Consider the following 13,857-nt stretch of genomic DNA (forward strand, 5'->3'; position numbering starts at 1 on the left):
AGCACCACTAGTAGAGGCGTTCAGAGCGCCGTCCGGCTCAGTTTTATTGGATGAGTTTCAGTTATTGAGGCCCGAGGATGTGGACAAGGTGCTTGGCCAAGTCCGGTCGACCACCTGTGTGCTTATTTATTTATTTATTTATTACATTTCTATACCACCCAATAGCCAGAGCTCTCTGGGCGGTTCACAAAAATTAAAACCATTCAAAATATAAAACAACAGTATAAAACCATAATATAAAATACAATGTAAAAGCTCAACCAGATAAAAACAGCAGCAATGCAAAATTACAAATTTAAAACCATGTTATTTAAAATTTATAGATTGTTAAAATGTTGGGAGAATAAAAAGGTCTTCACCTGGCTTCACCTGCTTGCCCCTTGCCCCTTGTGGCTCATTACATCAAATAAGGAGGGGATCGCCGGCTGGGTCCAGGAGGTTGTAAATGCCTCCTTGAGAGAGGGAGTGGTGCCGGCCTCTTTAAAAGAGGCGGTAATTAGACCACTCCTGAAGAAGCCTAACCTGGACCCGGAGGAGGTTAACAACTACAGGCCGATGGCTAATATCTCTTTCCTGGGCAAGGTGCTTGAGCGGGTGGTTGCAGGACAACTCCAGGCACTCTTGAATGAAACGGATTATCTAGATCCATTTCAATCGGGTTTCAGGCCTGGTTTTGGAACGGAAACTGCCTTGGTCGCCCTGTGGGATGACCTCTGTCGGGAGAGAGACAGGGGGAGTGCGACCCTGTTGGTTCTCCTAGACCTCTCAGCGGCCTTCGATACCATCGACCATGGTATCCTTCTGGATAGGTTGTCTGAGCTGGGAGTTGGAGGTACTGCGTTGCAGTGGTTCCGCTCCTACTTGGATGGCCGATTCCAGAAGGTGGTGCTGGGGGATTATTGCTCTGTGCCGTGGCTCCTAAGCCATGGGGTTCCACAGGGCTCTATCTTATCCCCTATGCTGTTTAACATACATGAAGCCGCTGGGGGAGGTTATCCGGAGATGTGGACTGAGGTGTCATCAATATGCGGATGATACCCAGCTCTACCTTTCCTTTTCATCAAACCCAGGTGAGGCAGTGACTGTTCTGAATCAGTGCCTGGGCATGGTAATGGACTGGATGAGGGCTAACAAACTGAGACTCAATCCAGACAAGACGGAGGTACTGTTAGCGGGTGGTTCATTTGTCTGGCGAGGTGATGTTTGCCCTGTCCTGGACGGGGTTGCACTCTCCCTAAAGGATCGGGTCTGTAGTTTGGGGGTGCTCTTCGATCCAGAACTGTCACTTGAGGCACAGGTGAACTCAGTGGCAAAGAGCACCTTTTATCAGCTTAAGCTGATATACCAACTGCGCCCTTATCTGGACAGTGATAGCCTAGCTACAGTTATCCATGCTCTGATAACCTCTCGCTTGGATTACTGCAATGCGTTATACGTGGGGCTGCCTTTGAAAACGGTCCGGAAGCTTCAGCTGGTACAAAACAGGGCAGCCCGTTTACTAACAGGGACTGGCCGGCAAGATCACATCACACCACTCCTTTTACAACTTCATTGGCTGCCAGTCCAGGTCCGGGCCTGATTCAAAGTGCTTGTATTGACATTTAAAGCCCTAAACGGTTTGGGGCCAGGTTATTTGAAGGAACGCCTCCTCCCATATGTACCTACCCGGACCTTAAGATCATCTACAGGGGCCCTTCTCCATGAGCCCCTGCCAAAGGAAGTGAGGCAGGTGGCTACTAGGAGGAGGGCTTTCTCCGCTGTGGCACCCCGGTTGTGGAATGAGCTCCTCAGAGAGGTCCGCCTGGCGCCTACACTGTACTCCTTTCGTCGCCAGCTGAAGACCTTTTTATTCACTCAGTATTTTAACACTTAATTTTAACTTAAATTTAAATTATACTGTTTTAACTCTGTATTTTATCATTATATCAATTTTGCTGCGTGGTTTTATCCTGGTTGTGCTTTTCATACTGTATTTTGTATTTGTGTTTTTAACCTGTTGGTTGTTTTATGATGGTTTTAATTTTTGTGAACCGCCCAGAGAGCTTCAGCTATTGGGCAGTATGAAAATGTAATAAATAAATAAATAAATAAATAAACAACCCCCCTGCTCAATGCAGGAATCCACCCTAAAGCATCCCTGACAGATGATTGTCCATAGAATAGTAGAGTTGGAAGGGGCCTCTAAGGCCATCGAGTCCAACCCCCTGCTCAATGCAGGAATCCACCCTAAAGCATCCCTGACAGATGGTTGTCCAGCTGCCTCTTGAAGGCCTCTAATGTGGGAGAGCGGTCCATGCCGTGGTTTGTCCCTGGCCCTACCATCCACCACCAGTGCCCCTGGCATGCAGGCCAGGAAGGGGAATCGGTCAGCAGGCGGGCTGGCCAATTACAGGATCCACGCCCTATGCTGCCGTCAAGCCTTTTCAAGTGAGTCAATAAAGTCGTGGCCAATTTATTATCGAGTTATGCCTGTGTGTCTAATTTGTTCTTGTCCCTTCGCCAACCGGGCCCAATAAGTGCTGCTCTCAAAAGTTGTGTTTTAAAATTATTTTTTACTTTCTGACACTTTGATTATGTTTCCCCTTTCCAATCTACATGGCTGCTTTGTGGCTGCTTTCATTTCTGTTTCCAACATTAGTAAGAAAGTACCCAGCTGCAGCTGCTGACTCAAACACTTTTGACCAAGCATAAGGAGTGAAGCTTTGCAGCCATCCTGAAAGGTAGGAAAGCATTGTCCTTCCCAGCCTGGCATTTTTATTTTATTACATTTATTTTAAAATGCTTAATTCTGCTTTGACACATGAAATGCACCAAATATGTTTTATGGAAAGAGAGAACTCTGCTCAAGGTCATAGAAAGGATAAGAGAGGACACCAGGAATAAAACATTCGGAGGAGCACCTGACAGCTTCTGTACCAGCCCTACCCAATTGGGTGCCTTCTAGATGTATCGGACTACAAGTCCCATTGGGCATGTTGGCTGAGGATGATGGGAGTTGTAGTCCAACATATCTGGAAGGCACTAAGCTCTGGAAGACTGTTCTATGAGGTGATATTTCCAGAGAGTGAGGCCAGGTACCTTGGGGATGTATCTAGGATGAGGTCCAGGAGCATGAAATTCCAACTTCTTTCCCCGCTTCAACCCAAATCTCTAAGTCTCATACATTGATGTGAGCTGACCTGCCAGCCTCTGAGCAATCATTTTAGAGGGCACTGCTAAAATGTGTCTTGCACAACAACCTTGCCAGTCCCCTGATAATGACAATTTACACTTCATCTTTCATCTTGAAGATAAATATTTTGATAGGTAAAATAGTTTATATATTGCTGGATCACAGACCTGTACATGGGGGCAGGTGGGCTCAGACAGGTGGCTATAAAACACCATGGCAAAGCGCCATTCCATGAGAATTTGTTTTGACGATCCCCCTTTCCCTGTAATTCCCTCCTCCCCCATTCAGGAGACAGCCTGTGACAGTGGCGTCAGCTGGCCTCATGCAGTACGAAGACAATTTCACAGACTACCTTCAGAACTATGAAGAAGAGGAGACGCCCCTGTTCTACCTCAGTTGGGCCCAAATTGCTTCTCTTGTGCTCCACAGCCTGGCTTTTCTCCTCGGAGTGCCTGGCAATGCAATCGTCATCTGGGTCATGGGCTTTAAGTGGGATAAGAAGGTCACTTCCCTCTGGTTCCTCAACCTGGCCATTGCGGACTTAACCTTTGTCCTTTTCCTGCCTTTCTACATTACGTATGTGATCCTGGGCTTCCATTGGCCCTTTGGGAAATGGCTGTGCAGAGCAAACGCTTTTATCGCCTTGCTCAACATGTTCGCCAGCGTCTTCTTCCTGACAGCCATCAGCCTCGACCGCTACATCTGCCTGATCCACCCGGCCTTCTCCTACAAGCATCGGACTCTCAAGAATACCCGTCTCCTGATTCTGACCATTTGGGTTTTGGCGGCAGTCATTGGAAGCCCGTCGTTGTATTTCAGAGACACGCTTACGCTCCCCAACAACGTCACCATTTGCTACAACAACTTTCACAAGACTGACTTTCATCTCATTGTGCTCAGACACCAGGTTCTGATCTGGGTCAGGTTCGTTTGCGGCTATCTCTTCCCTCTCTTAACCATGATCATTTGTTACTCCCTTCTGATCATCCAGGTGAAGAAGAGCGCTGTCCTGACCTCCAGCAGGCTCTTCTGGACTATTCTCACTGTCGTGGTGGTCTTTTTTATTTGCTGGACCCCCTACCATATATTTAGCATTCTCGAGCTGTCGGCTCACCATAATAACTCCTTGCATGATTTGCTTCCAGATGCCATTCCTCTCTCTGTTGGCTTTGCGGTCATCAACAGTTGTCTCAATCCCATTCTTTATGTCCTTCTCAGCAAGAAGCTCCAATCCTGTTTTAGTGTGACATTTTCAGAATTGGTGAAGCACACCCTCTGGGAAGTCAGCCGCTCTGGGACAGTCAGTGAACAGGTTTGGAATTCCATGAGCCTACAGCCCTGGGAAGCCCCTGAGGATGAGATCCCTCCCACTGAAGTTTTGCAGTGACCGACAGTCTCTTTCCAAAGTATCCCCCACGTTCAATCAAGCAGCAGAGGTACTTGTAATTAAAACACCCAACTCTAACTACATGTTCACATCCCAAAGCCACAGGACAGCCTTCCCCAACCTGGTGCCCTCCAGATGTGTTGGACTACATGCTGACTGGGGAATGCCAGGAGCTGTAGTCCCACCCAACTGGAGGGCACCAGGGTTAGGGGGAAGGCTGGCATGGTGGGCTGAGTTTGGTCAGTTGAACGTTGTGGCTCACTTCCGCCATTTTTACAGGCTCCCATGAGCATCTTTAATTGCCAATAAAGTTGTCGGATTTGTGGCAGTCAAAAGCTCATGTGACTCAAGGAAGATGAGGGTATCCATGAATATGAGTCATGATGGCTATTTCTGCCAGAGGCAGTATGCCTCCCAATACCAGTTGGTGGCGAAAGAGGAGCAGGAGGGTGCAATTGCATTTATGTCCTGCTTGTGAGCTTCCCATGGGCATCAGGTTGGCCACGATGGGAACAGAGGGCAAAATCCAAAATAAGTCTTACTTACGTAAACCTAGGTACACCAGGTCCTGGAGAACATGGGTGAGAGGGTGATGTTGCACTCATGCCCTCCTTGTAGGTTCTGGGTCAACAGCTGGTTGACTACTGTGCGAACTGAGTGCTGGGCTAGATGGACCTTTGGTCTGATCCGCCATGGCTCTTCTTATGTTCTTCTGTAGAGTAGATCCATTGAAATGAATGGGACTTAACTTAGGCATGACATTCAGTTCAGTTGACCATTCAGTTCAAGGGATTTACTATATGTAGGACTACATGGTGGATTTTGCCCAGAATGCTTGACTAGGTAGGTCTTGATGGGCATACATTAATTGTCTGGATGGGCGTACATTAATTGATGATGTTTATCCCCATGTCATGAAAAGCATCACCTCTTAATTCCTGGTAGTCAAGGTGTTGTTGAAGCCACAAGACTATAGCTGAGCAATTTCCCCCTCTCATCTGGCAAGCGCAGCATCTGAAGCTACTGGGTGACAGTGTAGTCCTTTACATATCTATCCAGAAGTAAGTCCCATTAAATTCAATGGGGCGTATGCCCATATAAGTGTGTATAGCAGACTTCAACCTGACGCCCTCCAGATAGGTTGAATTTCAACTCCCATCACCCCCAACCAGCACGCCCTTGATCATGCAGGCCAGGTGTGACCATGCTGGCTGGGGATGATGGGAGTTGTAGTCAAACATGTTTGGAGGGCGCCCGCCAGGTTGGGCAAAACTGGTGTATAGGCTTGCAACCAAAGTTAAATTATTTATAGGGACTTAAGAATAGAAGAACATCAGAAGAGCCCTGATGGATCAGACCAGGGGCCACCTAGTCCAGCATTTTGTTCACACAGTGGCCAACCAGCTGTATACAGGAGACCCACAAGCAGGGCATGAGTGCAACAGCACCCTCCTGCCCATGTTCCCCAGCAACTGGTGCATGTAGGCTTACTGCCTCTGATACTGGAAATAGCATCTAGCCATCAGGACTAAAAGCCATTGATAGCCTTCTCCAGGAATTTGTCTAACACCCTTTTGAAGCCGTCCAAATTGGTGGTCATCACTACATCTTGTGGTAGCGAATCCCATAGTTTAACTACGCACTGTGTGAAGAAGCGCTTCCTTTTATCTGTCCTGAATGTCCCACCAATCCGCTTCATGGGATGACCCCGGGTTCTAGTATTATGGGAGAGGGAGAAATATGTCTCCCTAGCCACATTCTCCACACTGTGCATAACTTTGTACACACCTCTGTCAGGTCTCCCCTTAGCCTCCTCTTTTTCACACTAAACAATCCCAAGTGTTGTAACCTTCCCTCATAGAGGAGATGCTCCAGTCCCTTGATCATTTTATTTGCCCCTTTCTGCACTTTTTACAGCTCTACAATATCTTTTCTAGGTGCAGTCACCCAGAACTGTTCACAGTAGTCGAAGTGTGGTCGCACCACAGTTTTGTATAAGGGCAGTACGATTGTCCTCAGCGGCCTCCAAATGAACACTATAGTTCCTCTGGTTAGTCCTGTGCTGTAATCACATCGGAAGGTTGTATATAAATGCTCTTTCCTAGGCTGCTTAAATACGCTACATTACAATATTTAAAAGTAATCTAAATAAATATTTTCTGGCGTAATGAGATGAACAATAAAAGCACAATTTGCCTTCCCCCATCTCACATGTGTGTGTGTGTGAAAGGATGTGTACCTGCGTCTGTGACTATGTTTAGTGCTTGCTGAGAATGTATGAGATTACATAAATTAAATGGGTTTGAGTTCACTCCTTCCAGTGAGTCGTGTTAATTCGTAATCCTACTAATGAACGATGCCATGAATTATAGTGCAATTTCACTTCAGCTGCCTTCTTCTGCAGAGGTACCAATGGCGCATGCAGATGTGCACAATTATAAAGCTCCACAGAGCGGTATTTTGGGGTCAGTTGTGGCATTTGCACATGTGAGGTCTGTGGGCCAGTAAAAAGATATGCACGCACTGAACAATTGGGGGTACCTGCAATTGCAAAAGGAAGGAGGGTTTTGGCAAACAGCTTTGTCACACAAAAGAAGCTAAGCAAAATATTAATCCAGAATGAAAGCGTGGCTTTTAGAGATCAAGCTGCCTTACCAAAGGAGCTAAATTTAATCTGTCAATTATTTAGTGCTTGGAATACGTCACTTGCACTCTTGACTTCCTCCCCAGCTACAGCATGCAGTCTGTCACGCTATTTACCAGGGTGAGCTTTCTTTCGAATGTCCCCAACCCCCTCGCTCATCAGCTCCTTCTTGCCTCTGTTCCATCTCTGTTCAAGTTTCTTTTTCTTTTACCCTGAGCAGTTGCAATGTTCATGAACATTCCAGTCCATCACAGCAGCTGTGACGAGGCTTCCTCACTTCAATATAGATAGGTAGTCCATCTGAGGATGACAGAATGTTGATCTTAAAGAGATTTCACTGTATAGGTTTTCAGCCTTCACTCCTGCAATCTTTTCTGGAATGCTGTAAAATTATATTTGGACCTAAATGTGTGTGTGCGTGCTTGTGTCTATGACATTTTACTGAGCAATGGGGCAGAAATATAAATGCAGTAATTATAGCCTGTAATATGTTGTAATCAAATAATCTTAGTAATGTCATAGTATTGACAAAACAAGGGGAAATTTCCAATAAATTCTTGAGATTAACTTTGTTTGAGAATGTATGTCCAATTACAAATATGTAGGACCATGTAGGGTTGCTCCTTTCTAGAAAAGTTGTTTTTCCTGCCCCTGTCTGGTTTACTGGTGCTAGCGTGCATATGGCTAAGGTGGCCCGGTGTCTTCTTTTAAAGAAGACAGTCCTCTTTTTGAAGGAATGCCCAGAAGGAAAGCAATATTAGTCTGTAGCAGTAAAAATAACAAAGAGACTTGTGGCACCTTAAAGGGTAATACATTTGTTTATTCTGGCATAAGCTTTTGTGGACACTGTCCACTTCATCAGATGCATGAAGTGGCAGCCTCAAATTGGCTTATGTATGTACACATTCAAGGGAGGTAAACAGCATTGTCAGAGGGAACTAAAATGCAAAAAAGGTACATACAGTGATCATTAGCTTAATGGTTGCCATTCACAAAAGGTTGTTGGGGCAAATACAAGTTCATTACAATGGTGAGCCGATTAACATATTGAAGTGCAAGAAAATACAATGATTATTACCTGCTCACTTGAGGGAATGGTATTAAAGGCAAAACTGAAGTACTTTGGCCACATAATGAGAAGACAGGATACCCTGGAGAAGAGGCTGATGATAGGGAAAGTGGAAGGCAAAAGGAAGAGGGGCCGACCAAGGGCAAGTTGGATGGATGATATTCTGGAGGTGACAGACTTGACCTTGGGGGAGCTAGGGGTGGCAAGGGCCGGACAGAAAGCTCTGGCGTGGGCTGGTCCATGAAGTCACTAAGAAGCAACTGAACGAATAAACAACAAACAAAATTGGGTGTTAATGTAAATATCATTGCAATGGTGAGCTGATGAGCACATGAATTGCCCTTACTCAAACTCAGGAAACCAGAGTTAAATTTCTTAATGGACTGTTTTTCAGCAATTTCACTTGGTATCTATCTTTGAAATTCCTTTGTTCAAGAATGGCAGCTTTAAGGTCATTCGCAGGGACTGGGTTTGCATGGTCACCTCAACCCCTGGCAATGAAACATAAGCCACCGAGGTTGCCATGGTTTGTCACGTTGTCCAAACCCAGATGGCACGGGTTATTTGAGGGTTAAACATCCTTGGATAACCCATGAGTTGTTCTAGGGTTACCTGAGGGTTGTTGAACCCTTGCATAACCTACACTGCCTGGGTTCGCACGACAAATCACAGTGCCCACCTGCTGCAGCTTGCATATTCAAAATGGGGACCAGCATATGCTGCAACCCTCCGTGACTTAAATAAACGAGTAAATGTTTCCTACAATGTCTTCTAATTCCTTAACATGCTCCATATTGATATGTAGTATGAAGCTGGGCTGAGCTGCTTGAGTTCTAGACTCAAGTTCTTGCTCTGTGCTTGTGGAGCCTTGCTTGTGTTAGGCCAAGCTGTATGGTCACCGCACTTTCCATCCACACTACGTTTTGCCATCACATCAGACTCTGTGACATGGTTCACATGTATTATTATTATTATTATTTATTTATATAGCACCATCAATGTACATGGTGCTGTACAGAGTAAAACAGTAAATAGCAAGACCCTGCCGCATAGAGGATAGGTTGTCATTGAATCATGGGTTGTCGTTACATGTGAAACCTGCGCTATGGTTTAACCACAAACAACCCAGGAAGAGAAGCCATGATTTGTTGCGGGTTTGTGAATTCAGCCCATAGTCTGGGGTGTCATTACTTCTGAACTGGGTAGTTCTTACTGTGCAAGTGGATTGGTTTTGTGTTTAAACACATGTGTTCTAGTAAGCTCATGCCTCCTTTTTCCTCAGGGGAGAAATACACCAGCAAAATCTGGATATTGTGGAACACTATTCTAGTGATACATAGCTATATTCATAATTCTGTTCAAGTTTGTTTCTGCAAATGTGTGTGGGCTGGAAATGGCCCTAGAACAGCTGGCATTCATGGCTGAGAAACTGTGGCTTTGCAGAAACGCACACGCCCCAAGCTCACCGCAGAGAGCTGGCGAAATGATTAGGCTGTCTTGGGAGCAAGAATGGCCACCTTCAAGGTTCATCTAGCAGCTAACATATCCCAGATTATACTGCTGGTAATTTGATGGATAAGACTGTGATCTCTCTTCCATCTGACTCACTAAAATGGCAGTGTTTGAAAATCAAAAACACACCATAATGCTAGTTCTCTGGCATGTGCTTAGAAAGCCGGGCGATACTTCAGATGCGCTGGCAATCCGCCACGTTGGATGATCACATTCTACCAGTTTTTTAATTCATCAACATCTTTGGTGAGCTGTAATATAGTGTGTGTGTGTGTGTGTGTGTGTGTGTGTGTGTGTGTGTGAGAATCTGTTCCCATACATTTGTTCCAGATGTCACGGAAAGGATTTTCTCACATAATGCTTATACGCCCTTTAATTTTTGGCTCAGACTAGTGTCAACAACCATTATTATTATTATTATTATTATTATTATTATTATTATTATTTATTTATTTATATAGCACCATCAATGTACATGGTGCTGTACAGAGTAAAACAATAAATAGCAAGACCCTGCCGCATAGGCTTACATTCTAATAAAACCATAATAAAACAATAAGGAGGGGAAGAGAAAGCAAACAGGCACAGGGTAGGGTAAACAGGCACTGGGTAGGGTAAAACTAACAGTATAAAGTCAGAACAAAATCAAGTTTTAAAAGCTTTAGGAAAAAGAAAAGTTTTTAGCTGAGCTTTAAAAGCTGCGGTTGAACTTGTAGTTCTCAAATGTTCTGGTAGAGCGTTCCAGGCATAAGGGGCAGCAGAAGAAAATGGACGAAGCCGAGCAGTTTGGTTCATGGTCCACCATGTTTTTATGATACAAATAAGAGGAAAAGAAGGCATAATACACTAAAGCAGCCTTTGCCAACCTGGTGCTCCCCAGATATTTTGGACCTGAACTCCCATCCGCCTCAGGCAGCATGGCCAATACTTAGGAATGCTGGGATTTGTAGTTGGAAGCAAGGCTGAAAATCCACCAACCTGAGCATATTATTACAGTAAGACTTTACTACATGTTGTTCATGGAAGGTATGTCTATCAATGGTTGCTTAGTCATGATGGCTAAGTTGCAAACACAGTATGTCACTTAATACCAGCTGTTGAATGGCAATCTATTAGCCTCATGTCCTGCTTGCGGGATTCCTCAAGGCATCCAGTTAGCCAGAGGCTGATGGCCTGTCCATCTTTCCCAAACTTAGGCTGGCAGATGTTGCTGAACTGCAGCTCGCATAATTGTCAGACATTGGCCAAGCTGGCTTGGGATGAGAGTTGTAGTCCAACAGCATCTAGGGATCCAAGGTTGGGAAAGACTAGAATAGAGGGACCTCTGTTCTGATGCTGCTGGGCTTCTCTTATGTTCATGGCCAACAGGGCTCCTTCCCACTGTGGCTGGGTTCAGACAGCATGATAACCCACACTCGAGGGTTGAGTATGGGTTGAGTGTGGCTTGTTGTTGTTGAAACATGACTTGTGATGTCTGAAGCCAGCCGTGATAACAAACCATGGCTTGTTAACCATGAACAACCCATAAAGAGAACCCATGGTTTGTTGTTGGATTGTGAACCATGAGTTGTTCGTTGTTAACAAAACATATTTTGTAATTGCAGCTGGGGTCAGACAACACAATAACCCATGTTTCAACAACAAGCCACACTCAACCCATACTTAACCCTTGAGTGTGGGTTATTATGCTGTCCGAACCCACCACAGAGGTAAGGAGCCCTGTTGGCCATGAACATAAGAGAAGCCCTCATCCTTGAAAAGACCCAGGCTGATACAACTTCCAGATTAGAGCATTCACATCTGCACACACGTGAATTCATAAATTAACCAAATCCATGGTATAGAATAGGAGATGTTCTGGAGTTCTTTCTCCTCTTCCAAAACACAATCACCTACTTCCTTTGTAAGTAAACCGCCCAGAGAGTTGTAAACTGCCCAGAGAGCTTCGGTTATGGGGCGGTATATAAATGTAATAAATAAATAAATAGAAATAAATAAATAAGTGTGTCTACTTTACCACATAGACCAGACCAGGGGGGCATTGAATATCAGGCCCACCAGCCAAATCCAGTTCTCCTGCATTCTCCAGATGGCAATGCCCCCATTCCCTGACCCCCTTTCTCCAACTGCTGACCATTTTAGTGTTTTTCTGACTTTTTTCTATTCCAAAAGGTTGAAATGCCTCTCCTAAAGCTTGTTTGCAGTAAGAGCTTTTAGCAACAACAAGAACAACTAAAAACCAATTTAGCTGGCATTTTTGATGTTTGTGGCATTTTGGCCACACCCCTTTTGTCTTTGGCCCCTCCCACCAGTCAAATGCAGCCTCTGGGAGCTTCTCCACATTGAATTTGGCCCTCAGGTGGAAAGAACTTTGCTCCCCTAAAGCCTCTTTCCTTTAGGGGGTCACTCGGTGGCACCAGCACCCTGAATGGGGCCCTAAAAACAATACTCAACTACTGGTTTTGTGTGTTTTTCTGAGTTACTTAGAAGTCATTTGTGTCTAATGAAGAATTTTTTGGGGGGGTCACGTTTGGGATAGAAGCCTTTTAAATAAAGCCACTTGTTTTATTGCCTTTCAGTTATACTGAAACATGAAGCTTATGCAACAGGGCAGCTTAACAGATTGCTGGAATGTGCCTTTTCATTTTTCCCGGTTGGTACTCGAGAAAGCGTTTACTGGCACCTGGGGAAAAAGAAAAGAACTGCTGAAGCCCATGCCTTGCACCTGCTCTTCCCCACGCCTCAACTCAGCATCTTTTCCAGAAGGACATTTTCACTATTTAATTTTTTTTTAAAAAAATACTCCTAAGTTTTGCAGCAATACTGCAACATAATGAAAACAAAAGTCAAAGCAAGCAGGTCAAATTTTCTTTACACATGGCAGTGAACTTGGATAATGTTTCAGCCTGCAGGTATTCTTAGGTTGATGACAAACAAATTGCATTTTTGCATCTGATGGTCAAAGGTCAAAAGACAACCATCTTAAGGGGCAAAAGAGAGAAATATTTCTTGCACTAATTAAAACCAAGGGCTCTTAGTCAAGCTCACTACTTTCCGCCCTTCGATTTATTTAGTGCACTGTATGATGCGCTTCCCCAAAAAGCTCCAAGAGACTTAGATAATAACTAGCTGATGTAGCCAGCATTGCTCAGAATCACAGAATTATTCCTGGCCTGAAGCAAAAGAGCTTCGGCTATTGGGCGGTATAAAAATGTAATAAACAAACAAACAAACAAATAAATAAATAAAAGAGCATTCAGCTTGCCTCCTGCACCGCAGGCATAGCTAGAACAGGGGTAGGCAGAACGTCGATCTCTGGATGGTTTGGACTTCAATTCTCTGCATTCCTGACTATTGGGCCATGCTGAGAGGGGCTTCTGGGAGTTCAAGTCCAAAACATCTGAGCGCTACCTTTGGCCCACCTCTGCTTTAGAATGCAAAGGCTCGCCAGCTCTCCCAAACTAGAAATTACCAATACCCAGTGAATTAAATGAAAATGTAACAAAGTCAAGGGGCTTCTTCGCACAAAATAAGGCACGCTCACGATGGGCCATTCACTGAAGTTCATGGGTCCTTTTGATAACATCGGCAACCTCCTGCACATCTTCTGTGCCTTCACTCTGTAATTCCTTAAAAACAAACAAAAAAAAAAACCACCCTGTGATAGGGTGACCATATTTTGGAAACCAAAAAGGAGGACAACCCGAACATAGCCTTGGTCACATGTCTGATTTTACAGCACACATTTAAGACAAATCTGTTCTACAAAATAATTTTAAAACCTCAATTATTAAAAAATTCCTAACAAATCAATGGATGAATGGATCTGTTTCAAATTTAGTATGGCTGAAGCTCTACCTAAAACGTATCATGGTGCGAAGTTTCATCTCTTTATCTTTAAAAATGATGATTTTAAAAATAATAATTTTAAAACCTCAATTATTAAAAAATTCCTAAAAAATCAATGGATAAATGGATCTGTTTCAAATTTGGTATGACTAAAGCCCTTCCTAAGAGCTACCATTGTGCCAAGTTTCATGTCTTTAGCTTTAAAAATGACGGAGTTATAAGCA

The 13,857-nt window shown here is 44.4% G+C and overlaps 1 protein-coding gene across 1 annotated transcript; it reads left to right on the plus strand.

Moving 5' to 3' along the window:
• The first annotated feature begins 2,642 nt into the window (after positions 1 to 2,642).
• CMKLR2 (chemerin chemokine-like receptor 2) lies at positions 2,643 to 5,011 on the plus strand. Its single transcript, XM_063116129.1, has 2 exons — positions 2,643 to 2,720; positions 3,461 to 5,011. Exon 2 carries the CDS (start codon positions 3,495 to 3,497, stop codon positions 4,557 to 4,559), a length of 1,065 nt encoding a protein of 354 aa, XP_062972199.1. The 5' UTR covers positions 2,643 to 2,720; positions 3,461 to 3,494; the 3' UTR covers positions 4,560 to 5,011.
• Positions 5,012 to 13,857: the final 8,846 nt, after the last annotated feature.

This window comes from Elgaria multicarinata, chromosome 2 (genome assembly GCF_023053635.1).
Source record: "Elgaria multicarinata webbii isolate HBS135686 ecotype San Diego chromosome 2, rElgMul1.1.pri, whole genome shotgun sequence".
Classification (NCBI taxonomy): Eukaryota; Metazoa; Chordata; class Lepidosauria; order Squamata; family Anguidae; genus Elgaria; species Elgaria multicarinata.